Source organism: Lissotriton vulgaris, chromosome 1_1, assembly GCF_964263255.1.
Source record: "Lissotriton vulgaris chromosome 1_1, aLisVul1.2, whole genome shotgun sequence".
NCBI lineage: Eukaryota > Metazoa > Chordata > Amphibia > Caudata > Salamandridae > Lissotriton > Lissotriton vulgaris.
The window spans coordinates 985911175-985937439 of NC_141685.1; the positions used below are offsets into that span (position 1 = coordinate 985911175).

At 45.4% G+C, this 26265-nt stretch overlaps 1 protein-coding gene across 1 annotated transcript; it reads right to left on the bottom strand.

The window, feature by feature from the left end:
* Positions 1 to 8506: 8506 nt before the first annotated feature.
* Positions 8507 to 25924, bottom strand: TRAPPC5 (trafficking protein particle complex subunit 5). Its single transcript, XM_086960633.1, has 3 exons — positions 25785 to 25924; positions 12036 to 12136; positions 8507 to 10696 (listed from the first exon to the last, which is right to left on the bottom strand). The coding sequence occupies exon 3, from the start codon at positions 10691 to 10693 to the stop codon at positions 10127 to 10129; it is 567 nt and encodes a 188-aa protein (XP_086816759.1). The 5' UTR covers positions 10694 to 10696; positions 12036 to 12136; positions 25785 to 25924; the 3' UTR covers positions 8507 to 10126.
* Between the last annotated feature and the right edge of the window lie 341 nt (positions 25925 to 26265).

Below are 26265 nucleotides of genomic sequence, written 5' to 3' on the forward strand. Positions count from 1 at the left end.
AGGTAAATGACACCTCTTTTGATTAGTGCAAACAAAGTCCAGAGCACACGAAAAGAGTTCCTTGAAAGTAAACAAATGTGTACGAGAAAAAAGATTGGTACGTCAATAGGTTTTACTATATGTTTTTATAGGTGATCATGGTCCTCTTTCAAGAGAAGATCCAAAGAACATGAAACCAGCCTTGAGAATATAATGTCAAATAATCACTTAGCCAAAAATAAAAAGGCACGGAAAAAATATTATTTAACCAAGAAAGGAAAAGAAAGCATTAAAGTAAGGAAGAGGTAGGAATGGAACAAAATGGATAAAAGATGCAGGTATAACACGGTAATGTCACTGAAGGGAGCAAAGCAGATATTTCTCAAAATCCATCAAAAGCTAGTTTTCTTTGGCTCAGTGATTATTTGACATATTCTCAAGGCTTGTTTCATGTTCTGTGGATCTCCTCTTGAAAGAGGACCATGATCACCTATAAAAACATATAGTAAAACCTATTGACGTACCAGTCTTATTTCTCGTACACATTTGTTTACTTTCAAGGAACTCTTTTTGTATGCTCTGGACTGTTTGCTCCGCCCAGGTTGCACTCAGGCAGATCATTTAATTGATGATCATTTAATTGATGATATAACTGAATATCCAGGTATTTGAAAGTTGCAGGTGACCAAGTAAATCCCTAGGGAAGTTCCAGTGGTTGGAGTGTTCCCTGATTAAAGGGCACAGGTATGTTTTGGTCTTATTTACTTTTAGGCCCGATAGTTCGCTGAAAACTTCCAGGTGAAGGATCATCTCCTGGGCTTCAGTAAAGCCAGTACACAGGTATAGAAGGCCATCATGTGTGTAAAGAGAGATTATGTGCTCATGGCCATTCACTATTATCCCACTGCCTCCACCCTCCCTCTGAAATAACTCAGTCAGTGGTTCAATGATCAGGGCGAATAACAGTGGGAGATAACGGGCAGCCCTGCGGTGTACCTCGGGAGACATTGTATGTGGTGGAAATTGTAGAGCCAGTCTGAACCCGCGTCATCGGTCCGGTGTAGAGCAGGGTAACCCATTTAATCCAGTCCTCCCCCATTCCCATTTCCACCTTGCACATGACCCTCATCAGGAAGTTCCACTGCACCTAGTCAAAGGCCTTCTCTAGGTCCACATACATAAACATCGCTTCCGGCAAGGCCTGGACCTCAGGGTGGTAAAGGATGCGGTAGTCTCCAGAGGTTATGGGCGGTACTACAGTTCAGTAAGAACCTGTTTTGGTCTCTATGGACCAGGACCAGACGGCATATAGGGGAGTAATTTGTGGGGCGCACCACGTGTTTTGGTAAGGGGGATGACAGATGAACATTGTGTAGTGTAGAGTAGACAGGACGCCCTTAAGGACTCAGTGTAGAGCGCCTTCAGTCTCGGGGCAAGTAGGTATGTACAGGATGACTAAAACTCCGCCGGGAGTCCGTCGGGGCCTGGGGTTTTGCCAGTGGCCATTTCCTCAATAACATGTCTTATCTCTTGTGGACTGTCACTGGGCCGTTTATGATTTCCCCGTGCCCCTAAAGGCAGGGTTGTGAGAGGTAGGTAGTCCAGCAATCTGTCCTGTAAGTTATCTGGAAGTGCCTCTGGGCTGCAATACAGTATTGCATAATACCTTCAGAATGTGTCATTGATGGCTCCCAGCGAATAGATGTGGGCCCCTGTAGCAGATGTCTAATGTATGATGGGGATGCCAAGCATTTCAGGGTGAGTGAGCCACACTTGTAACCTCCTTGATTTTCCCTCCTTATAATAATCTCTCACTATGTAGTTGTTATAATCATAGCCTCTTAGTCGTTCTAAAATGGTACTATAGTATTCTTTTGTGTCAAGCAGTTTTCAATGTTTAACCCAAGTTATAGTGAAGTGTATGAAGAGTGGGATCTAGCGTGTGTAGTTCTTCATTAAGTTCCTCACTGATACCCACTGATTGCCCCTTGCAGTGGCCTCGGACTACGACCATGAAGGCCTCCCATTCTATATGGGTGGATGACACCGAACCTTGGTTGTTGTCAAAGTACTCAGTAATGGCTCTTTGTAGGGCTTCCCTATAACATCTTCCAGTGCCGCCAGTTTGAGTCACCATGTGGAGGATCACTCACCTATCGGTCAGAACCTCAGGATTCGAGAGGGTGCGCCCCAGATATTCCGTGAAGGTTGCATACTGACTCATTATCTTTGAGCACTGGAATCTGTCCAGTCGATTGTGGAGGGTGAAAATGTGGGAGTACAAAGAGTTGTCTCGTTCTATACCATGTTGAGTGTGCCATATGTCTGTCAAGTCCCAGTGTTGCAAACACTCCTAGAAGCCTGTTGCTATCCTATGGACTGGCGCTCGTGGTTGAAGGGGTTAGAGCGATCTAGAAGCGCATTAAGCTCACAGTTGAAGCCCCCACCCGTGAGCAAGTCACCACCCATTAGCTGTACCAGGAGCGCTGATAGGGAATGGAGAAATGTCAGCTGGTCATGGTTAAGGCGCGGATATGCTCTGACCCATATCAACACCCGCCGGGCATAGGCAGAATAGGAAGTGGCATATAGTTGCATATGCCATCTACAGCATAGGCACTCCACCTCAACCCCCCATGAGATGCATCTACTGCAGCATGGTAATTTGTGCACCTCTGTGCCTAAGGTATCTGTGTATATTATATCTCTTGGCTGCAGATCTCATCCCCCGGGCATTTAAGGTCATACAAATTAGTCCCGAATTCCAATTAGACATGTAGCTATGATTGTCATGAACATCAACCAATCACCCCCAGGCTGGCTCCACACCTACACCTCCCAGCCAACCTGGTAGTGACCTCCCGAGACAAAAAACAACAGGTATACCAACCGTAAACTCCCTATCCCCATCCCCAGGACAGCATTGTAATGGCTAGCCACCCAAACTCGTCAATAAACAGGGTTACAGGCTTGGCTCCACTAGACTCCTAGGAGGGGTCACGTGTTAGGGAACTGGCAAAGTTTCAATGTTTGTATGTCCGCAGTGGGCTTACCGGGGGCAAGTGTTGGCCACCCTCAAAGTGGGCATTAAGTCTGTATTGTAGCTGTTCAGTAGACTGGGGTTTTGGCAGTTACTTCATCTCTCATGTGCAGAATCGCGGAATAAAGGCAGCTCAACCTTAATTGGTAGGTGCTGCTTACTGTTTAATCTTGTGCACCACCAACCACTTTCCGTCAATGGGATTGTTGACCAGACAACAAAAGGATATCCAATTTTCCAGGGTACCTCAGAATCAGACCAGTCCTTCAACTGAATGCCGGGTTGCCACAGGGAGATCTCCTCTGGCCAAACTGAACCCTCTGATTCTGCCGAATGTCTTTCCAATGGATAGTCTACCTCAGACTCTGATCCAGACTGCACTGCGATTTCGGCACCCACCTGCAGTGCCGCTGCCCTTTCCTGCTTTGCCTGTGTCTTATTTTATTAATCAACAGAGACCCCACTGGTATTAACAGGAGACAGTTACAATAGTATGCAGAAGCATTAAACGAACAGCAATAAGGAGACTCACAATAATTTGATATAAGTGCTTACAGCATCATGTATACAAAAAGATATTTTAGGAGAGGACAGTTGTATCAGCACTGCACAAAAAACAAACCCAATTGTACTTGGTGCAAAGTATGTGAAGGTGACATACGTGAAGCGACGCAAGTGACAATTAGAACCAGCTAGGACGGCGCGTGAAGTGCAAGTAGTGCGGCTATATACAGTGAATCAAAGAGGCGAGTGGCTCATACAATTATACACTTTAGTTATATTTCTTGAAACTTTTCTTTTGAGCCAGTGCGGTAATTGCGCCATTTAATGAGCTGGGGAGTCGACGACGTTTCGATCCTGGCTAGTTAGGATCATCTTCAGGACGGATTCGTATTGATAGGAGCAGTGCTGTACAAGGGAAGTAAAGGGAAAGGAAGAATTGTAAGGGCAATTGAATGACAGAACGTGAGGTTGAGGGGGTGGGAGGGAAAAGGAATTAGATAGCCTGGAATCGAGGGACTAAAGGAGTGGGGGACTAAAGGGCAATCACAGTCTAATGGACACACCCCATTTGCAAAGTGCCTCATGGACACCGCTAATAGGAGAATGAGGGGGGAAAAAGAAGGGAGATGTCCCGTGGCGCTGGCCGCCCCGTGGTGGGGAGCAAGGAATTACCTGTTTAGTGTAGAAGAGAGGAGGAATCCAATGTTCCGCATGCGTGTTGGGGAAAGAAACCGGGACATGCGGGCAAGCTTGTGTGTTGCTAAGGCAATCAAGCAACCTAGTCATGGACGTGGGCGGGCCGGGTACAAGGGGCGGAAAAAGGGGAGTTCCCGGAATGTCGGCACAATGTCGCAGGCCAAGAAGTGACTCCTGCGTTGTTCAGAATGCGCTTATGTTTGCAGAGAAACCAATCGGTACAGAATAACAAATTATGCTCTGTAAGAAAACATGTATACATAAAGTCAATGAGCCAATTTGGTACGTTCATAACTCAGGTGCAAGAGTACAATTAGTCACGATTACAGAATGTATTTCAACAGTAGAGTTTGTTACATATAATTTAAGCAAAGCCATAAGGCAACTGATCAAGAGAGTAGTGTGGCTGTACAATGATGGCATCAATTAATAGGCAATGTTCAGTACATTAGTTATATACCCTATCTAGAAATACACCAATTCAAAAAGGCCCAACAGTGCTTGAAATGAATAATGTTAGAAGGCTCAGGAAGGTATATGGATGAGTAAGACAGTGTCACGTAGCGATTCACAGCTAAGGTACGGACAGACAAGGTAGCAGGCTATGTGGAGCAAGCGGGCAAGGTTGGCAGTTAGACTGATATAGTGCTGTTCCACTCGTCGATTGTGTTCAAGCCTTTGTTTACTGAGTCACATATAGTCATCCACTTACATTCTGCTCTGTTAAGCAGAGCCTTCATGTCACCTCCCCTGGTGGGAAGTGTCGGTTTTTCAATGACCTGCCATCTGAAATCTGTGTCAATATGTTGGTGATCCAAAAAGTGGGAAACTAGGGGGGCCGTGAGTACTTTGCAATTAATCCTACTTTTTTGTTGGATTATGCGTTGTTTTGCCATTTGGGTAGTCTGCCCAATATAGATAAGGTCGCAGGGGCACCGAATCATGTAGATAACATTCTGGAATCTTCAGTTTGTGTGGTTTTTTAGTCCGTAGATTTTGTTGCTATGTTTGAATTCTTTTGTGTTGACTGTTAGTTCACAGACACTGCAACTCTGGCATTTGTAGTGCCCCAGGACTGGCGCCAATCCCCATGCTGCGGTGATGGTATTCCTGTCTGTTGATTTCTCCTGCCAGGTGATCGCGTGGACAAGGTGCGATGCCAAATTGTCACCCCTTTGATATGAGAACAAGGCCTGTGTCCTGTGTCTTAGTCAGTTTCTACAGAATGCTCCTGCTTTTGGCCCTTTGGGGTCTTTTCTTGGATAGGCGTTTGTTCTCTCTTGCCTCCTGACGAGAGTCCGCAGGAGTTGACATCGTTCTGTAGCTGGCGAGCCAATCTCAGGCTACTTGAGAGTCCTCACAAAAATGAGTTTTGCCATCCAATAGGATCTTCAGCTTGACTGGGAACATCAGGGAGTATTGCAGCCCTTCCTCTCAGTGCTTTTTTCACTTCTACGAAGGAAGTTCTCTTATACTGTATAGCGGCTGTGTAATATGGAAACCGCGACACATTCCCATTGCCAATTCAGGTATGGCTCGTCTGCTCGGGCCCTTTGTATCCGGATGTCTAAAAGGGAGGAGCCTGGCCACTACAGGGTGGGGCGGCCGGCTAACTTCCAGTTGTCGAGCAAGCATTCTATGCGCAAGTTCAAAGGCGAAGAATTACATCAACTCACTTGGGCAACCTCCGTCCGAATCCAGTGTTCAAGATAGGACACCATTTCACTTCTCTGTTGCCCTCCACGAGGCCCACTACACAAACACTGTTCTGCTGATTTCCGCCCTCCGTGCTTTCTGCTCGGTATTCCAGCGTACGCAACTTGTCAGATAGTCCTGTGACCTGTTGGGCCAAGTCCAATTGTGCCAGGTATATGTCCTCTATCCCGGACTCTACCTCTTCCACACTGTGCGCAAGTTTTTGACATTCCGCTCACAGCAGTGCCAAGAAACTGCGCTGATATCTTGTAGGGAGTGTGGACTAGCTGCTAATATTGTCACCCTGTATTTGATTGGAGGTGCCATATTATCGTGCCCATCAGCCTCTCCATGTGTGGTTATTTTTGGCTCTGTTGTACCTGCTGGAGTAATTGGTTGTTTGAACCTGGGTATCCCCACGTCCGTCAGTTGTTTCGTTAACAAAGGGCAGCATCCACAGCGTTGTGGAAGGGAGTGATTAGGTCTTTTTGGTTTGGCCCAGTGGCATTCATTAAGAACTTCATGTACCCAGGTAGGCCAGGGCCAGGGCCGAGCACCGAACAGTGCTCCTAGAGGCCCCACTAGCCTCCCATATGTTCAATATTCATTCTCTCCTCACCCAGGTCGTACTGTACGCGGGGTCCCCATACCTAATGGCGTGTGAGGTTCGGCCTTGCTCGTCCACCAGTCTGGTGGGAGTACCCCCGCAGCTTGAGCCTGCCCATCTCCAGCCAGGTTGTCCAGTGTCCCCCTCAGCCCAGTCAAGTGTGCGCTCCACGCGCCCGGTTCTCCCGCTGTTCAGCCTTGCTGTTCCGTGCCTTCTCTGTGTGCCCCAATTCACGCCAAGGGTCGTTAACCAGTGAAAACATCTCTTGGACATTTGTTTTCTTGGGGCTCGCGTGATGGTTGCGGCTGGGCCTACCCTGGGATTCGTGGCGCAGTCTTCGCCTGTGGCTCGCGATTCTACAGGAGGCAGTACAGCTCACACGCTTTTCGCTGTATTGGGGTGAATATATGCAGGCAGGACAGGAGTAGAATTTTGTAGGGTATGGAGGTTATGTATGGTACCCTTATCCTGTCCGAACTACTCAGTCCTCCATTATCTTGTTCTTAGGAACCGCCCAGCTAATGTGTCACTGCCTCTGTTGCGCTCCGTCACCTACCCAGGCAGGCCAGAGCTGTCAGCATTGGAGACTGGTGTGGCTGGCGATCAGCTGGGTCCAGTGCTCTTTCATGCGCAGCAATCCTCATCCGCTTCGGCTGCAAGCGTACCAGGAATGCCCAGCAGACCCAGTGAAGAGGCAGGTCAGCGTAAGCTATGTCCTGTACAGTGGGCCACAGGCGCGCCTGTAGTTCTGTAAGGCTGAGCCTCTTTGTGTCAGTTGCCAAAAGCACAGGCTGTCTGGTCCCGCCATCCCCCATTACCTCGTTCTTAGTTTTCACATAGTCCCTCATGGCCAATAAGGCCAGCACTGCGTGTCAAGGGCTGCCGGGCTACTGTGTCATCACCTACGTAGCGCAGTCTCACATCCCCAGGCAGAGCCGAGCAGTCAGCGAAGGAGCCTGGTGGGGCTGGCAAGCAACCGGGTCTAGTGTTTATTTAGGGGCATTGGTCCTCATCTCCTTTGGGCTGCAAGGGGACCAGGAACGCCCAGTGGACCCAGTGAAAAGGCAGGTCCGCGTAGGCGATGTCCCGTACAATGGGTTGCGGGCACACATGCAGTTCTGCAATGCCAACACTTTCTGCAACAGTTGCCTAAACCTTAGGCTGTCTGGGCCTGCTGGGACCAGTTAGGTTGCTCCTCTTGCCCAGTTGCGTGGTCGAGCAGGCCGTGGTTGGCGTTGCCGTCGGTTGAGTGGGTGTCCTCTCTTCTGTGCTGGGTCAGCCCGCTCTCAGTCACAATGCAGCCCTGACTGCCGCAGCTCCCCCAGGTTCTCCCGCGCCGCTACGGGGCTGTCCGCAGACACTCAGCAGGGCAGTCCAGCACAGCTACAAGCAGTACGTTTTTGGGGTCGGATGGGCCCCAGGGACAATGATTACCCAGGATAACTGCACAAGCCCGAGTGGAGCGATACAATTACATGTCTGCCATCTTTGGCTAGCTAGCCACCCCCCCTGTATTTCAAACACTTGATTAAATTGTTCTGTTACATTTGCTGGGTTGATGCCCTTCTTTTTTGGGGCTGCTAAAGCATCAAACCGCAGAATTCCAATAGTGAATTAATTCCTACACATTCACATCTGTTTAGCAGTATTTTTTATGAATTCATGAAGTTTCCTTTTTTCTTCCGAGCAGACATTCACCCAATGTTTAATCTCTTTTAAAAAAAAAATATTAATTTTTTAACACTAAACGAATATATCTTTTGCACTGCCTTGAACCAGCCATTGAGCAGCTAGGAGCTTTGATTCATAAGTTATACCAAGAGCTACTTCTTTTCCCCTCGTCAATTCATGTGTAAGCACTGAAGAAGCTCAGACTGAGGAAAGGCTTTAATATAGAGTGCTCTATCTGGGTGGGCCTCTACTCTAGTCAATGATGACCTAAAGTTGTCAGTTGATGAAAAATAAAGAGGCGATTTACAATCTTGTTTGTTTCAACACATTGAAATGGAAATGTTTTAATGCAGGGATAATGCTAAAATATTTAACTAGGTCCATAACACCATCCTCCGCTCGTTCAAAATTAACTGCGTACAGTCCATTCTTAATAGAAATACAAAATCAACATGCAGATGCCATTTGCAGTTGAAGAATAAACGAAAGAGGGGAAACTTACATACTACTTTATTATTTAAACTAATGCAAAAACTGAGAAAAAGATGCATATACAAAACATGAAACTTGCATGTAACCTAAATGATTGAGGCCCCCTAATACTCCGTTCAATACACTCAGCCAATCTTTAGCATATACAAATGGAAGATGTTGGTACCGATAGTACTTCTCTAAACAGCTATGGCCCTCTTTTCCCATTATACATAAATATCAGAAGACTTTATGGAGTGTGTGGTACCATACATTTTTAAATTGTATTCTCATATATAATGGTTACATTAATCATTTAGAACCCTAATTATGAGACAGAAAGTAATATTTCTTTATTCTTTTTTATGGCTTGATTTAACTCTTTACATATGAATTAGGAGGCAACGATGCATCTCAGTCACACTATCGGCCATTAAGACATGAACTTTCTCAATGAAGTATTACTGAAGAAAGTGTTCCATAGGTAAACGTGAAGTCTTCTAGTCTACAAAATATTTCCGAACGGCAGTTATCAATGCAATTGGGTCTGTTGGCAGAGTACTGGTCTAGTCAACTGCCATCACAGATAGAATGCAAAGGCATGGGACTTTGAACGTTAAACCTGAGAGCCAACTGCACTGCTAATCAACAGATGGATATATTCTTCAGCTAATACACTAAACTTTGACCTCAGAGACAGTTCAGGAACACTTACATAAAATACTTTTGCCCTGCCTTGAGAAAATCCCAGGCTTAAAGGCAGGCAGAGCAAAACATCTGTTGACTGAACAACAACATTTCTGAACCATGTCAAGATTTGACTCTACAAAGACAAAGAAGAAGAAATAAATAATTCTGTCTCTTGTAATTAAAGTTATAAATTATTGATGCAACTATTATATATGAAAATACAAATCTGAAATGCAAGGTACCTCACGTTCCCTCAATTTGTATAATACATTTATGTACAGGAACAAAAAGAAAGTACTTGAATCCTCTTTCTAGACTGAAGACTAGAAGGTCTGTGTTATGAACTCCAACTTATCAATACATCCATAATACAGATATCATGTGTACAAAGAAAACAGTGTAGCACATGAATCCACGTCTTGAATATTCACCTGAAAACAAAGTCACCATTTAAGTGGGGGAAAAAAGAAATGCAATAATTTGTTCCTAGCAAGCAGAAGTAGTTTTTTCATTCATCAAACAATGGAGATAGTTGTAGCTGGAAAAATGAATCTACCCGCGCCACAGTAAGAAGCAGCAGTCAGTAGGACTGATGCACATATTCTATTGTCCTGGGCTCTTATCCAAACTAGATTTCCATGGGCAGTGGATCAAACAACCATGTCTGTTTCAAGTGGTGAAAAATGTAAGTCTTTTGTACTGAGATGCCCGGTACGATGTCAGAGTATGGTTCTTTTCAGCAGCAGATTCCACACACAGATCAGCCTGGTTGCTTATCGCCCATCCAGAGCCTTGTCTCGAGCAATGACTGACTCATCAAACTTGATCATGAGCGTGGTGCCCTTGTGCCAGTGGGCAGTGACCTTGGCAGGAAAGCCGCTGAAGGTCAGGATAGCCTCTACAATGCCTGCAGTGAAGGAGGCGCAGTTGAGTGTGCTGTTTTCCTTTGGCACAGAGATGTAAGTGTTGATCAGCGGCTCCTTCTCGATGATGTAGTAAGTTTTGTCATCGTCATTAGCCTGCTCCAACTTGTCTGCCTCCTTCCCGAACAGCGCCTTCCACACGTTAACCTTGATAAAGAGAAGGATGTTGATTACCTTAGTCTCTCGCTTGCCATTCTTCTCCCGCATCACTAGCACGTCCAGGATGCGGGCACCGACCTGCTGACCCAACTCTGCCAGCTTGTTCTGAAGCTCTGAAACAGAGTAAACCCGGTTCTGGCAATACTGGATAATCTCAGAGAAAAGCAAGGAGAAGGCGCTCAGGCTAACCTCTGTCTTTGGGCGGGTTAATGAACGCTCCAGGATTGCGGACTTCCCCCTGGTAAATCGGGCATCCATGATCTATAAAACAGACAGAAGAGGTTTTAATACAATTTTAATAAGAGAGGTCTAGTTCTCAGGACAATGCATTATACATGCCTGGCCTGCTTTTTCCCCATTGTCTCTGCCTTTACTTACCCAGCCCAATCCAGACTATGGGCCAGATGTAGGACACCAAATACCGGTCGGTAACAGCCGATTTCGGCCGTTACCGACCGGTATTTTGTGTTTGACATGTAGGGGCCTTTAAATTTACAGAATCGGTAAATTTACTGATTCGGTAAAATACCGAATCGGTAAGTTTACCGAATCAGTAAATCTATATGTAGGTGGCACTAAAAACAGTGCCACAGGCCCTTAAAATTCGTTATTTACCACCAAATACTATTTGATGGTAAATAACAAATTCCTGTGTACATGCACAACTGTGCATGTACACCTGTGCCATGTGGCACACATACATGCCCTAAAGGCATGTATGTGTGCCACATGGTACACAAGCCAGAATCAGGGGTGCAACCGAATCTAAAACACCGAATCGGTATAAATTCGGTATTTTAGAGTCGGTAAATGAGATTTACCTACATCTGGCCCTATATCTGCTGTCTCTTTCTAACCCTTTATATTGGGTGATCACATAGTTTCAGCTACATACAGGGCCCCAACATCTATGCTACCCTCTATAGTGACTTATCACTTTATTACCCTTTAATGCCACGCACACAGCACTGTCCTACTCGATTATATTATCAAGTCCCCTATAGCAACCCTTACAGCCTCAAGTACCCTCTTACAGTATGCATTAAGCACTGTTTTCCCTTTACAGGCTTTGTACTTAATTGGGTCACATAAGATGAAGTCACTTGCAGCTATTTAGTGTTGCTGCTGCATTCTGATCAACATGAGGGGGTATTTTAAAGTTGAAAAACCTAGGAACAGTGAGGTCCCATTTGGACCTTCATAATGAGCCAACGCCCCTTTCATCTTCTACCTTAAAGTAACTGGTCACATTTGTAACGCTCTAGCCTTCTAAAAGTAAGTCTCGCTTCAGTAAGGACATCAATAGAATGGCTGTTTATATGGAAGGCCATCCTCGCATCCCCTGCCTTTTCAAGGATATACTTGTTCTGAGCTCCTATCCATATCCACATTTACTTATCTTTCATACAGATATCTCTGTCTCGCTAAAGTCTCAATTTTCTGACTGGAGATCTTAAGTGTATTCCACACATAGAGGAACAATATATCAACTTGGGTATCATGAACTTTTCAGTTAACCCCAAAGTGACCCAAACGTGACCTGGAGTTGCACATCATTCTCAGCAGCCACGCCTTTAAACCCACTCAGAGATCAGCTTACCGGACTACACACGTAGCAATGCTGATGCACAGGCAGCAACTTTCAGAGCTTCAACTCCTTGCAGTGACTCCTCCTATTCCATCACAGCTTATTGATCTCACCTGCTAAGAAGAGAGAACATATTTAACAGCAGTAATAGAATATACGCTGATTAACAGATCCTAGTTTTTTAAAATATAAACAATTTAATGGGAATATTTGATACGTCTTCTATTGGAGGATATGAAACATAATTCAATCCTTGTTGATAATGCAAGGGAAATACCAGCCGCCATGAATCTGTGTATTGGAGGGAATACGAGACTTAAAGGAAGTGACAAGTCCATTAAGAAGGTGCCAAATGGCAGTGTGTTATGTAATTGAGAGCTTTGTGTAGTCATGTTTTTTTGCTCAAGGGCACTTTTAACTTTCGAAAGTAGGTATTGTAATCATGATTTCATGATTCAAGGATATGTATTTTCCTTTAACGTGTTCTGTGGTTCCTCTCCTTATTGCATTCAATAAATCTCTTTCCTCACTTTATCTCCCATGACATGATTGTTTGGCTTGTCTTCCAGTTGATTGTGAAACTGATGACTCAGATATTTTCAATGATGAATGTGTGGTAGCTGGCACAGATGTTTTGAGACAATGTCAAGCTACCGTCAAGATGGAATGGTGTGAACTATGTGGAGAGGACAATGTTCTGAGGAAAGCTTAGGAGTATGTTGAGAAGGGTTGGCCACATATTAAGCATTTGCAAGATGAGCTTAAGTGTTTTTTCCAAATTGCTGATGAACTTATGGTTAAAAACAATATTTTGCTCAGCTCAGATAAATTAATTCCACCTACCAGTTTTCAAACTAGAATAATTGTGTTTGGTCATACAGGTCATTTAAGGTTCAGTTCTACAAACAAAACAAAAAAAGAAGTTCTTAGACGTTCATTTTGGTGGCTGGGAATGGATGGTGATGTGGACGCTGTTGTGATGAAGTGGGATAAGTATCTTTTATCCAATAAGCACTGGAATCTTTGTGGCACACCATTGGTACCAGTGCCGTTACTGGATGCGCCATGAGAAAAGTTAGCTTGGGAATTTGAAGAACCTTTACCTTCTTTACCATATAATCAACAGTACATTATTGTGCAAGTTGATTTTTTTTTTCCAAATTGGTATGATTTTGTTGAAGGTATGACTACTCAGTGACAGTGAATTTACTAGCAAACGTGTTTTTTTTTAGAAGGTTCTCTATTAGAACCGATTACGGATAATGGTGTGCAGCTGGTATCGGACAAGGTGGGATGGTTTCTAAAAGACAAAGTTTTTAAACATTATACAGTTTCGTTGTATAGCCCCCAATCTAATGGAGCAGAGTGAACATCATGTTGAAAGAGAGTGTACAGGCTGCTTTGACATGTGGTGTGAATGAGTTTCTCAGAAAGAAAATGTGGGCTTCCTACGATACCCCCATTCTTTAACCGGAGTATCCCCTTTTTAGGTCTCGCCCACGCAGCGCGCATGCGTTGCATAGGAGGAGACCTTTAGTAATCAATTCACTTCTTGGGCCCAAAACGTGCACGCATTGCATTGCTTTCAATGGCAACGCATGCACGTTTGGCGATTCCCTTGCGGGAGCGAGCTTTGAAACCATCTGTTTGAAGCAAGGGAAACAGGCGCAGGCACCCTCCTCTCTCTCCTCCTCCTGCTGCTTCCTCCTCTCCTCATCAAATTCCTTTCTTTTTTTTTTTTAACTTTCAATGCGAGGCGCACGCTTGTTTAAACTACTATTGGACCGCACTCACTCTGCTTTTCTAGCACCGGAGCTTCACTTACTCCAACAGAATATGAGTGTTTCCAGGGCCGTATCCTGGCACCATGCAGGGAAGCCCAATGCCCTCCTCTTTCAGGAAGCCGCAGCTGATGCTTTGTATACATAGCTACAAGACTACAATGCAATAGGTCTCGCATTAGGAAAGTTTGAGCTATTGGTCTTGTAAATGACAAATATTTTATTTATGTGCCGGTTTTGAAAATAGCTAAATTAATAGCTTTGTCATTTACAATGCCAATACTTATAACTTTTGCAAATGTGACACCTATAGCATTTGTAATGCAACATGTTTTGTATTTACGTGAATTAGATGTATTGATATTACAAATAATGGCTTTTAATTTTTGTAAATAATTAATACTTAAATAAAAGTCATTGTAATTTATAATGGTAAAAGCTTAAACGTTAGTAAATAACTTTTGTGAAGATTATGTTCAGTGTATTTTATTGTGACGAAAATCCAAGAACAGAAGTGAAATATTTACATATTTTTGTGACATTTGTAATAAAGCTTGAAACATTGAGAGAACATATTTGAACCAGTTGTTGTTGAACAGTTGCACAGATTGATGCTGTGGTGGCGCTGAGGGTGGTTGTGGTGGCGACGAGGGTGGTTGTGGTGGCGACGAGGGTGGTTGTGGTGGCGACGAGGGTGGTTGTGGTGGCGACGAGGGATGTTGTGGTGGCGACGAGGGATGTTGTGGTGGCGACGAGGGATGTTGTGGTGGCGACGAGGGATGTTGTGGTGGCGACGAGGGATGTTGTGGTGGCGACGAGGGATGTTGTGGTGGCGACGAGGGATGTTGTGGTGGCGACGAGGGATGTTGTGGTGGCGACGAGGGATGTGGTGGCGACGAGGGATGTGGTGGCGACGAGGGATGTGGTGGCGACGAGGGATGTGGTGGCGACGAGGGATGTGGTGGCGACGAGGGATGTGGTGGCGACGAGGGATGTGGTGGCGACGAGGGATGTTGTGGTGGCGACAAGGGATGTTGTGGTGGCGACAAGGGATGTTGTGGTGGCGACAAGGGATGTTGTGGTGGCGACAAGGGATGTTGTGGTGGCGACAAGGGATGTTGTGGTGGCGACAAGGGATGTTGTGGTGGCGACAAGGGATGTTGTGGTGGCGACAAGGGATGTTGTGGTGGCGACAAGGGATGTTGTGGTGGCGACAAGGGATGTTGTGGTGGCGACGAGTGATGTTGTGGTGGCGACGAGTGATGTTGTGGTGGCGACGAGTGATGTTGTGGTGGCGACGAGTGATGTGGTGGCGACGAGTGATGTGGTGGCGACGAGTGATGTGGTGGCGACGAGTGATGTTGTGGTGGCGACGAGTGATGCTGTGATGCTCCTGAGTGATGCTGTGGTGGTGCAATAGATAGACAGACTGAGGGCGATAGATAGCTAGAGGGAGGGCGATAGATAGAGTGAGGGCGATAGATAGAGTGAGGGCGATAGATAGATAGAGTGAGGGCGATAGATAGAGTGAGGGCGATAGATAGAGTGAGGGCGATAGATAGATAGAGTGAGGGCGATAGATAGATAGAGTGAGGGCGATAGATAAATAGAGTGAGGGCGATAGATAGATAGAGTGAGGGCGATAGATAGATAGGTAGATAGATGGATAGATAGGGAGTTAAAAGAAGGAGGCGGGTGGAAGAGAACAGCAGATCAGCACGGGTGAAGTGAACAGGGAGTTGGAGAAGGGGGCAGGGTGGAAGAGAGCAGCAGATCAGCACGGGAGAAAAGAAAAGGGAGTTAAAGAAGGAGGCGGGTGGAAGAGAACAGCAGATCGGCACAGGAGAAGAGAACAGGGATTTAGAGAAAGAGGCGGGTGGAAGAGAACAACAGATTAGCCCAGGAGAAGAGAACAGGGAGTTAAAGAAGGAGGTGGGTGGAAGAGAACAGCAGATCAGCACAGCAGAGGAGAACAGGGAGTTAGAGAAGGAGGTGGGGTGGAAGAGAGCAGCAGATCAGCACAGGAGAGGAGAAGAGAACAGGGAGTTAGAGAGCATCAGATTAGCACGAGAGAAGAGAAGAGAACAGGGAGCTGGAGAAGGAGGTGAGTGGAAGAGAGGAGGTGAGTGGAAGAGAGGAACAGATCAGCACAGCAGAAGAGAAAAGGGAGTTAAAGAAGGAGGTGGGGTGGAAGAGAGCAGCAGATCAGCACCAGAGAAGAGAAGAGAACAGGGAGTTAGAGAAGGAGGTGAGTGGAAGAGAGGAACAGATCAGTACAGCAGAAGAGAACAGGGAGTTAAAGTAGGAGGTGGGGAGGAAGAGAGCAGCAGTTCTGCACAGGAGAAGAGAACGGGGAGTTAAAGAAGGAGGTTGGTGGAAGAGAACAGCAGATCAGCACAGGAGAAGAGAACAGGGAGTCACAGAAGGAGGCGGGTGAAAGAACAGCAAATCAGCACAGGAGAAGAGAACAGGGAGTTAGAGAAGGAGGTGGGGTGGAAGAGAGCAGCAGATCAGCACAGGAGAAGAGAAGAGAACAAGGAGTTAGAGAAGGAGGCAGGGTGGAAGAGAGCATCAGATTAGCACGAGAGAAGAGAACAGGGAGTTAGAGAAGGAGGTGAGTGGAAGAGAGGAACAGATCAGCACAGCAGAAGAGAACAGGGAGTTAAAGAAGGAGGTGGGTGGTAGAGAGCAGCAAATCAACACAGGAGATGAGAAGAGAACAATGAGTTATAGAAGGAGGTGAGGTGGAAGAGAGCAGCAGATTTGCACAGCAGAAGAGAACAGGGAGTTAAAGAAGGAGGCGGGTGGTAGAGAGCAGCAAATCAACACAGGAGAAGAGAACAATGAGTTATAGAAGGAGATGGGGTGGAAGAGAACAGCAGATCGGCATGGGAGAAGAGAACAGGGAGTTAGAGAAGGAGGTGGATGGAAGATAGCAGAAAGATCATCACAGGAGAAGAGAACAGGGAGTTAGAGAATGAGGCAGGAGGAAGAGAACAGCAGATCAGCATGGGAGAAGAGAACGGGAGTTAGAGAAGGAGGTGGTGGAAGAGAACAACATATTAGCACAGGAGACGAGAACAGGGAGTTGGAGAAGGAGGCGGGTGAAAGAACAGCAGATTAGCACAGTAGAAGAGAACAGGGAGTTGAAGTAGGCGGCATGTAAGAGAGCAGCAGATCAGCACAGCAAAAGAGAACAGAGAGTTAAAGAAGGAGGCGGGTGGAAGAGAGCAGCAGATCAGCACAGGAGAAGAGAAGAGAACAGGGAGCTAGAGAAGGAGTCGGGTGGAAGAGAGCAGCAGATCAGCTCGGGAGAAGAGAAGAGAACAGAGAGTTGGAGAAGGAGGCGGGTGGAAGAGAGCAGCATATCAGCACAGGAGATGAGAACAGGGAGTTAAAAAGGAGGCGGGTGGAAGAGAACAGATGATCGGCACAAGAGAAGAGAACAGGGAGTTAGAGAAAGAGGCGGGTGGAAGAGAGCAGCAGATTAGCACAGGAGAAGAAAACAGGGAGTTAAAGAAGGAGGAGGGGTGGAAGAGAGCAGCAGATCAGCACAGGAGAAGAGAAGAGAACTGGGAGTTAGAGAAGGAGGTGGGTGGAAGAGAGGAGCAGATCAACACAGCAGAAGAGAACAGGGAGTTAAAGAAGGAGGTGGGGTGGAAGAGAGCAGCTGTGCAAGCTCTACGTTATTCAATGGTGGGAAAACGTTTGATTAGACTGGACACAGAGCACGCCAGCACGTGCATAATCCACTAGATATATGTTACTACTATGATATACTGGATTTTGCTGGGTACACAATAATGTCTGAAGGAAGACCCTGAGCCCCGTATGATTTTTCAAGCTCTGAGGTGTTCGTGATCAACATAGTAATCCAGAACATATATACTATTATACTTTTCCTTGTTTACAATTTCTCTGGGTCAGATTTAACATATAAAAGTACCAATAGACTTGCAGACTCCGCACCTCGTCACCCCCTTGCCTCCCTATTTATGGCATTCACGAGAATGTTCCATTTCTTGCACTGCCCCTTCTGATATAATATATTTAATTAGTCATGTGAATTCGATGCATGCCGGACAGCTAACTACATGGCACTCTGACAACCCAGACCGTTTTTAACATTGTGAACAATGATTTCTCTAGCAGGTGTATAATTCTGTTACCATAAAAATGAGAATGGGCGCATGATTGCATTTGCCCCCACCAGCAGGTCTAGAAACATCACAACAGTAAGCTGAACAGATGGCACTGGCAGATATGCGCTATTCGAACGCTTCTTACAAAACATAACTGTACATATTTTAGTACGAAATAGTCAGCCCTTTTATCTAAAATGACTGGCACTCATCTCCTGAATGTAGTGAATGAGCAGACTCACGGCTGGTGCGAAGTCCTCAAACAGCGGTCTGCAGGAAAGCAGATTAATGACATTCTACTATACAAACAACTGCACCAGTGAACCGAATTATACCACACTGCTACCCCCACGACCCGCCAATTACAGTGTTGTTGCAATTGGTTAACGTTAAAGTACCAACTGCGTGATCTAAACTCGGAGTCCGAGGCCGGAACTTCGGCAGAGTCTTTTAACGGTGGGTTGATATACAAAAGAACATCAATGAGAGAAAGAAAAAGAAAAAAATTAAAGAGAAAAATAAATAAGATGAGCAAAGACGGAGAAGACAGACAAAATATGTTGCGACAAATGAATAAAAAATTCAACGCCACTGAGTTCCGTACAGTAAATTGAAAGAACGAATGAATTAAAAAAAAATGTCATACGGGGAAAATCACAATGGGAGAAGGATAAAACATGACATGCCGATGTTGTGTTGGGAGGGGGGGGGGGGGGGAACATTAGCTTAACAAGCTCTCGACATTGCGTGGTGGGGGGGGCGGGGGAGGGGCGAAGCGCAGATTAAAAAAACACATTTGTTTAACAAGCTCTCAGCATTGCGTGGCGGGGGGACAGGGGAGCAGGGGAGCGACGTTCCTTTGAAGTCGGAAGGGTGGGAGGGAAGGAGCATATGGGGTGTGAGCGAGAAGTGAGGCCAAGCGCGTACTGGCGAAGCTTTGCGCTTGAATGCCTCACATGCATTGGGGAGAATCCGCACTCCAAACCCCTATTGGTAGGATTGCTGGTGGCCCTCTATATGTCTCGCCAGCAATGCGCATGCGTATTGACAGGCGAGACCTAAAAATAAAGGACGGGGAGTAAGAAAACATTGGAAACAGGCAGGGCATGGGTAGCATTGGTGGAGCTTCTAAAGCACCCAGAGGAGGAAAGGAATGACAGCTTAATAGAGGACGCCCCTGACCATGCAGATTGAACCTCACACCCTAAAATTCAGCTGTTCGCCAAATGTCGACACGAGCACACTGAGTTAATTGCACCCGGGCTGATGACCCAGCGATATAGCGGAGGTCAGAGCTAAGCATAGTACAACCTGGTGTACAAAGATACAAGCCTGATTATACGAGACACACCTGTGTGAGTGGGTGGGGGCAAGATGGGGGGTTAGTTGCGGGTGGGTTCATGTTGAACAGAGATCACAAGGACTAATGATTGAGAACTCGGTGGACTGATAAAGTATTATATGGTTTCACCAATAAGTAAGGGGTTACTGAAGATGGGATTAAAGCACCTGAAGCAATTTCCACTCCACAACAGGAAGCAATTGACTCGTATGCCTAAGAATTTTTTATTCATTAGATTTGTAATCAGAAGTCTATTATTATTGAATGACTGTTTTAAAACCCAATAAAATCTGTTTTTAAATAAATGCCTAAACACCACAGACCTTCACAGTTCCCCCCAGGGAATCATGGCTTCTCAAGGCAGCCGAAAACTATGGGTGAAAATGCTGTTATAAATGGGGAATAACCAGGGGAAGGGAGGGTGAAAAGTGATGTATCCGTTTCCCCTGGTTAGCTCCTTCAGGGTCCAACTTGTAATGGTGAGGTTCCCTTGGCCCAAGGGTTTCCCATACTGACCATTAATGGTAACTACGGGAGCTAGAATTACCAGCGCCATCCTTGGGATGTAGTAATGAGGTCCACAGTACGTTAAGCAGAGGCAGCAGCAGTATGATTTTTCCTCACTCACAGAGCGGTTATATCACAACAGCAAGTCCACGTTCTGAGGCCACTCTGCCATTGATGGGGTGTGCCGGAGACATGGTGGCAAACGAGCCTGTTACAAGAGCCACTTGCACTCAACAGTGTATGCAAGTTGATGGGCCTTGGCATGGGCGGATGATGCCTGTACCTTTGGCATCTACCAAACATAGCTCCTTGCATGCCTTTACTGTTTACTGTAGATTTTAGCATTGACAACCTACATGAATTTTCTAATAAAGTTCAGCAGCGCTGAAATCTGACAAGTTTCAGTTCCCAGCATGCTCACATCGAACATTCAAGGTTGCTAAGACAATGAAATGAGTTAGAGGTTATATTGCCTAGTGATAATTACATAGAACATGCTCTATAAAATGCAAAATTAATACGGCTAACTAGCATTTGTTTTGCATACAAACTGCTATTAGTATGACATGGCAGCACATTTCGATAGCATGTGATATAACTCTCCAAACATTTCCAAGACTGAGTCAATCTCTCCATAACGTTCCAGCAGGTATTTTTCATCTTAATCAAATTGCACTCGCCAAGCTGTTTCTCACCTCCGCGGGTTAGAATACAGTGATGAAATACTTAATAGCCACTGGTGCTTAAGGACCGTCACTAGGGGGAGCAGCCAGAGTTTTTTAATCTAGACTTTGTTCTTTCAGGACCCCTCACATGCTTTTTTGATATATCAATTATGAGGCAGGTAATGTGAGCCTCCACTAGGCCTATCTGCAAGAATACCCCAGGAGATTAGTCGTATTTCGAACAGGTACTCATGCTACCAGAGAGGGGCCCCGTCTCATGGGTGTCCCAGCCCCCCAAAAGCACTGACAGGTCTAGGTCATGTTCAGACATCAGTGAGCTCTAACTGCCTCTGCCGCCTGGCCCGCTCTTGCTGGTAGGTTAAGGTGGGTCAGAAAGCTCTGTGGTGTGGGCCAAGCTGAAATTGATAATATATTACTAATTCACAGAGCAATAGCCCTGGCACAGTGACACAAAGGTGGATCACAGCATGCTCCTTATTCCAATGGCCTTTAATGTTGTTACTTTCCTTAACCCTCTGTATGCCAACGTGCCATCTTGATGAGATAGGGATGAGGACTGTGCGGCCTAGAGTTTGAAGCCTCCAGTCTAACAGCCTGATTTCCTGACCTTTGCCTTGGGCAGTCAATGGCCAGAAAAGCTTGGATTGCCATGCATCACTCTAGGCAAACACAAGTCCCTGCAACCTGAATTCTCACCTCAGCTACACACACACAACTGAAGCAAACACACAGCACCCAGTACAGTAATTGCAGAAGAGAAACAGTAGACCTAATACAGCCCAGACCTACTGCCTTTGTCAATGTTTGGTACTTTCTGGCTTGGCTAATCAGAGCAATAGTATAATAAAAAGTAGGCACATGGCAGCAAATTAAATGCAATTTAAAATCTCCATGCTCGGTTGAAGGGCGCATCCATTTGGTTTCCAGGAACACACCACTGCACACAGGTATTAGCACGCAGTTAGGCACACTGACCCTCAACATAAAAGGAAAGAAATTGCTCTCGCATTCTTGAAGCATAAATAATCTTTGACTTAAAATCCGGACTGCATATGCTGATAATTCGCCCCAAACGTGCATACACTTACAACAAACTGCGCCTCGGAATACAAAATTCTAAACTGCGTCAGGTAACTGACTGAAAAGGAACCTGGGGGGAGAGGGGTCATAATTCCAACCTCAGACGGTCAAAGACTGCGTGATGTAAAACTCTCAGCTCCCTGAGAAGACATCGAAGACACGCTAAGGCTTCTGCTGCTTTCTGCAAGCACACTGCCGTGCTATCAGGAGGAGAAGGCGGCGTAACAAAGCCCCCCGCAGCGGTAAAAATATTTGACAAGGGTGGAGAGACGCGGTCTGCAGAGGTATTTTAAACCCATCTCTTCGATTCGTGGAGTGGCCTTGAAGGGGATCGCTTCAAGGGAAGACTAAGGCCTTACGAACCAGCACAGCCTGAATAGACTGTCCGGCCGTGAAATGGATTCAAACAAAAACAAGCTCTTGGCATTGCTGTGGGGTTTGCGGGGAGAGAGCGCATTGACGGGAGAGCAGTAGCCTTTGATGTGCGAGCGCGTGAATGGGAAGAGCGGCCGTGGGAGGTGGGAGGGTAAGTCGGAGAGGGCAAAGTGCGGGCGGGGGCGGGGAGCGGAGCCTTTGAAGTGTGTGAGGCACAGAGAGACAGGTGGCGGTTTGTGACGTAGCTGGTTTGTGAACACGCACGGAGCACATGCACTGTGGCAAATCCGCCGTTGGTTTGAAAGCTTATTTTGCCTACTATAATTCTCCCCTATCTATTCCTTGCGGATTGGGATAGGCGAGACCTAAAAACCTTATTGAAATCTTAGGGGGCCACTGCCAAATTAGCTAGGCGGGGAAGCGTGTGAGGCGCTCCGTGTGCTGTTGAGAAACTGTAACAGACGTGAGACTTCTGACGGACAACGTTTTTCCGGCTTTTGGAAGTCACCGGCTTGTCACTAAGAATTTCCCCACAGCAGCATCCAGCCACTGGTACTCTGGGAGAATTTGTAGAAGAAGCCAATGAGAAATCTCTCATTTGACGGGCTCATTGAAACAGAAGGCGGACCTCAGCTCGTTATTGGTCCAAAACTGGTTCAGGCCCTCACACACCCGCCTGGCTGAGCCAATAGTTAGCTTGAGCAGGATGCGGTGACACCCGAGAGAAACCGCGAGGGATGTACGGGATTGCCTGAAGCACATTATGGAAAGCCGGCAAGTGAGGAGAAAACCGCATTTGCTGAGCCTGGGCTTTTTAAGTCATGATTGCGTCCCAGCTACTAGCGTATTTCTTCACAGAGCTCAACCATGATCAAGTGCAGAAGGTGAGAACGTGGGGAGGGAACTAACGGGGTGTAAAATTAAAATCCTGAAATAGGTGTTTTACGAGGGAAGATTTAAAGCATGCGGGGAGGAGCTGGTTAAATCTGTGGTGGAGGATGTAAGTGGTAAAATAATACAATTGCTGGGATTGTGTGAACCTCGAAAAGAAAGTGGGGTGCAGTGGGATGCTTTGAAGCAGGGATTTAAGTGAGCCATGTCTTGTCGGTGCTCAGCACCAGCAGCTCTACAAAGCAGGTGCTGCAATGGTTCCCTATCGGGCTTTCCATTTTGCCCTCACCCTCAGGATGAAAACATAATCTTAACTCTGCAGCAGTGCCACTCTTCACTGCCTTTGGTGTAACTCCAAAGAGACTCGTTTTAGTTCTTTCACAGTCTCATCAATTCAAAACTGAAGCATTTTCAATATTATATACAACAAAGCAATAGTTCTTGCATATTTATCTTATGCTATTAACAACCATTGACAAAGCCAATAGTCCTGGCTTGTTGTAGGTATAATGTTACTTGTTGTATTATATATCTGGATGCAATGACAAACAGCAAAATATCAGTGGGTGGCACATTATGCCAAACACCGTTTTTTTAGCTTACGTGTTTTAAGCCACGTTCTTAATTGCATCAGCCAAGCCCTTTTGAGAACCCCCCCCCCTCCGTTTTTCATCATCCCACTTAAAGCCCTGCCTTGAAGTGTAAAGATAATGTGTAAGTCCTGTGTTCTGAGGCGGGAGAGTGGTTTAGGAAGAACATCTCGTGGTGGAAGGGCGAGCTAAGCATATACCCAGGCATGGATGAAATGTAAAGTCTGTGGGACGAGGTGTACCTCATGGATGCGTTTTAAGTGGAGTTTGGAGGTAGAGAGTAACGTGGGTGGTAACCCTACTTCTCTTGAATTTATTTAAGGGGTACCTCTCACTTTGTTTCATCAGAAGCATTGATAGAGCCAATAGGTTTTGCCTTTGGGACCTTATAAGTGTTTAGCCATGCAACAGTTGATGTTGTTGCACCAAGGATATTGTGCTGCATAATTAAATACTTATAAGGGCCCAAAATCAAGACCTATTGGCTATGCCAATGCTTGTATGTTGTTGAGAGGGATATGTCCTCGTACTGATCTTATTCCAAGTTGGTTGAAGTTGTGTGGATTAATTCTGATGTTTGTTCTAGAGGGAAAATGTCTCAACAAAAAATGAAGTGCCGTTATGATGTAAATATCCGTTATGATGTAAATAGGAAGTTGTTTGCTGACCAGCTGAAAGTTAGTACATGGGTTGTTAAGGAACATGGGAAGTAAAGGTGCTAAAAAAGATTTTCATTTTAATGGACCATATAGAATTGTTCAAGTTAAAAAAAGCTCTGTAAAGGTTGCGGATGGTAAGTGGGAGGCTCTCAATAATTTGGTTCCATTGAAGGATTTTCTAAAAAGTATTATAGAGAGAAAATTGGAAATTCCTTGAGATTTAACATTTTATTCCACAGTTACAAATGGACGCAAAACGGCAGAGGCAAATTGTGGTAATTCCAATGATTCTAAGATGGATCATGATGTTGTGTCAACCCCTTCCAGTGATTCTCAGGAGAATCAAAAAGTGTTTCAATGCTGAGTTACAAGGAAATCAGGAGGGTTCTAAGGGGGGATGTGTAAAAGATTCATCAAATGTTATTAACACTGGAGTGACAACTAGAATTAGACGTATGTGTAATAAACTTGGGTATTTGCAAGACGTCTAAACTTAAATTTTTACTTATTTTGTCTTGTTTAGAAAAGGACAATGTGTTCTAATCATTCATCTTGATTATGTACGATTTCTTTATTCAAGGGTATGTGTTTTCCATGATCTTATTATGTGGTATCTCGTGAGCTCCTCTTGCAATATGTATATTCAAGTCCCAGATCGCGACGGCTGACAGCTGTTGATCTGGACTGAAAAAGCGATAGACCTGTTGTGGCGGGCACCGCTACTTTTCAGCTTATTTAGCTCGATAAATCTCCATCTACAAATCACTGAAATGTTCCCGAGTTCCATTTATTTATATCCCAGAACAGTAGGGTAAGCCTGTATAAACCTTGCGTGTTTGTAGTTCCAAAGAATTTCATTCTGAAGTAGTACTTCTTCTTATATTATGTTTTGACATGGCTAGAACTGTTTTGTTCTACCCGTGATAGCGTAACTCAGAGTGTTAGTCACACTGCACAGAAAAGTCAAACATAAGCACACTGAATCCTGGAAATGTCCCACATGAGCAAACTGAAAATTTTACAGCTATGTCAGCTGTTCTCCTATAGGCCTCATACACGCAGTGCAGTATTTACGTCTGTGTATCACTTCGCAGCACTTAAGGTTTCTCTTAACGATTGTTTGTATTTTCTACCGTTCATCTCATCTGCTAACCACTTCAGTCTGAAAGAGATGTATACACAAACATAGAATACATTAGCACAAGGCGAATGTTTCAACTTTTCGCCGATTGATTTTAACTCACTCCCCACCCCTCTAATCCCTCCAAATGTTCTACCAACATATTACTAACCACGGCCTGTGCTGACCTTTTATTGCAACATACACGCCTACCAATCCTCCATTTCCCCCCCGAAGTCTGTTGAAGCTGACCCTTGCACCCCTCCCTCCAGGGGTGCTGGAGGTTAGGTGTGAGTGTTTGGAGGAGGGAATAACTTGCGAATAGTCCCTTTTTATTTTAAGTATAATAGGCTTCTGCTTTAACTGTATTGTGTTGTGGAGTAGGCTCCGACAAGCATCACGGTTCATACCATCGTCGGCCTGTTGGAGTATTCCTCCCGGTCACCGCCCTTATACCGGTTTGGCTCCTGCCGACCTGAAACACACCTCCTAAGGAGTCGAAAGAAGAAAACAAACCCTCCCCCACACACAAAGAATCCCCTTGTAACGCGGAATCGGGGACGACACTGTTTATCCCGGGGATCTCACCTGACACCGCAGAGACTGCTACTCGGCAACGCAGTTTCACGACGCGTCTGCTGAAACAAGCTGATAGTGCGCTGCGTACCAGTTGTCAGCGGTAGAGCGGCTCTCCGTGGGCGCCATCTTGGAGTAGGATGTTTGACTGCGGTGCAAGGTGCCTTACTATTTATTTATTTATTTATTTATTTATGCAATTTTATATAGCGCGAACTTTACCCGAAGGTGTCAGAGCGCTTTACATAAGGACCCAGTTTCAAACATAAGGACTGACGGTACAAAACGAATTAGCAAATTTTTGACTTACATAAGAACCAGTTGAAAACATACGGACTTAGGATTACATGCGTGATAAAAAGGTACAAACAGAAAAAAAAATTGCAAATGTACAAGAGATAAAGTCACACAAGGAGGAGATACAAATGGATATATTCTAGGCAAATACTAGTGAAATCTCTATCTACTTAGGGAGGGGATACACATGGATATA

Coding starts and splice junctions, on each gene's coding strand:
- TRAPPC5 (XM_086960633.1), bottom strand. CDS start 10,693: ATGGATGCCCGATTTACCAGGGGGAAGTCCGCAATCCTGGAGCGTTCA.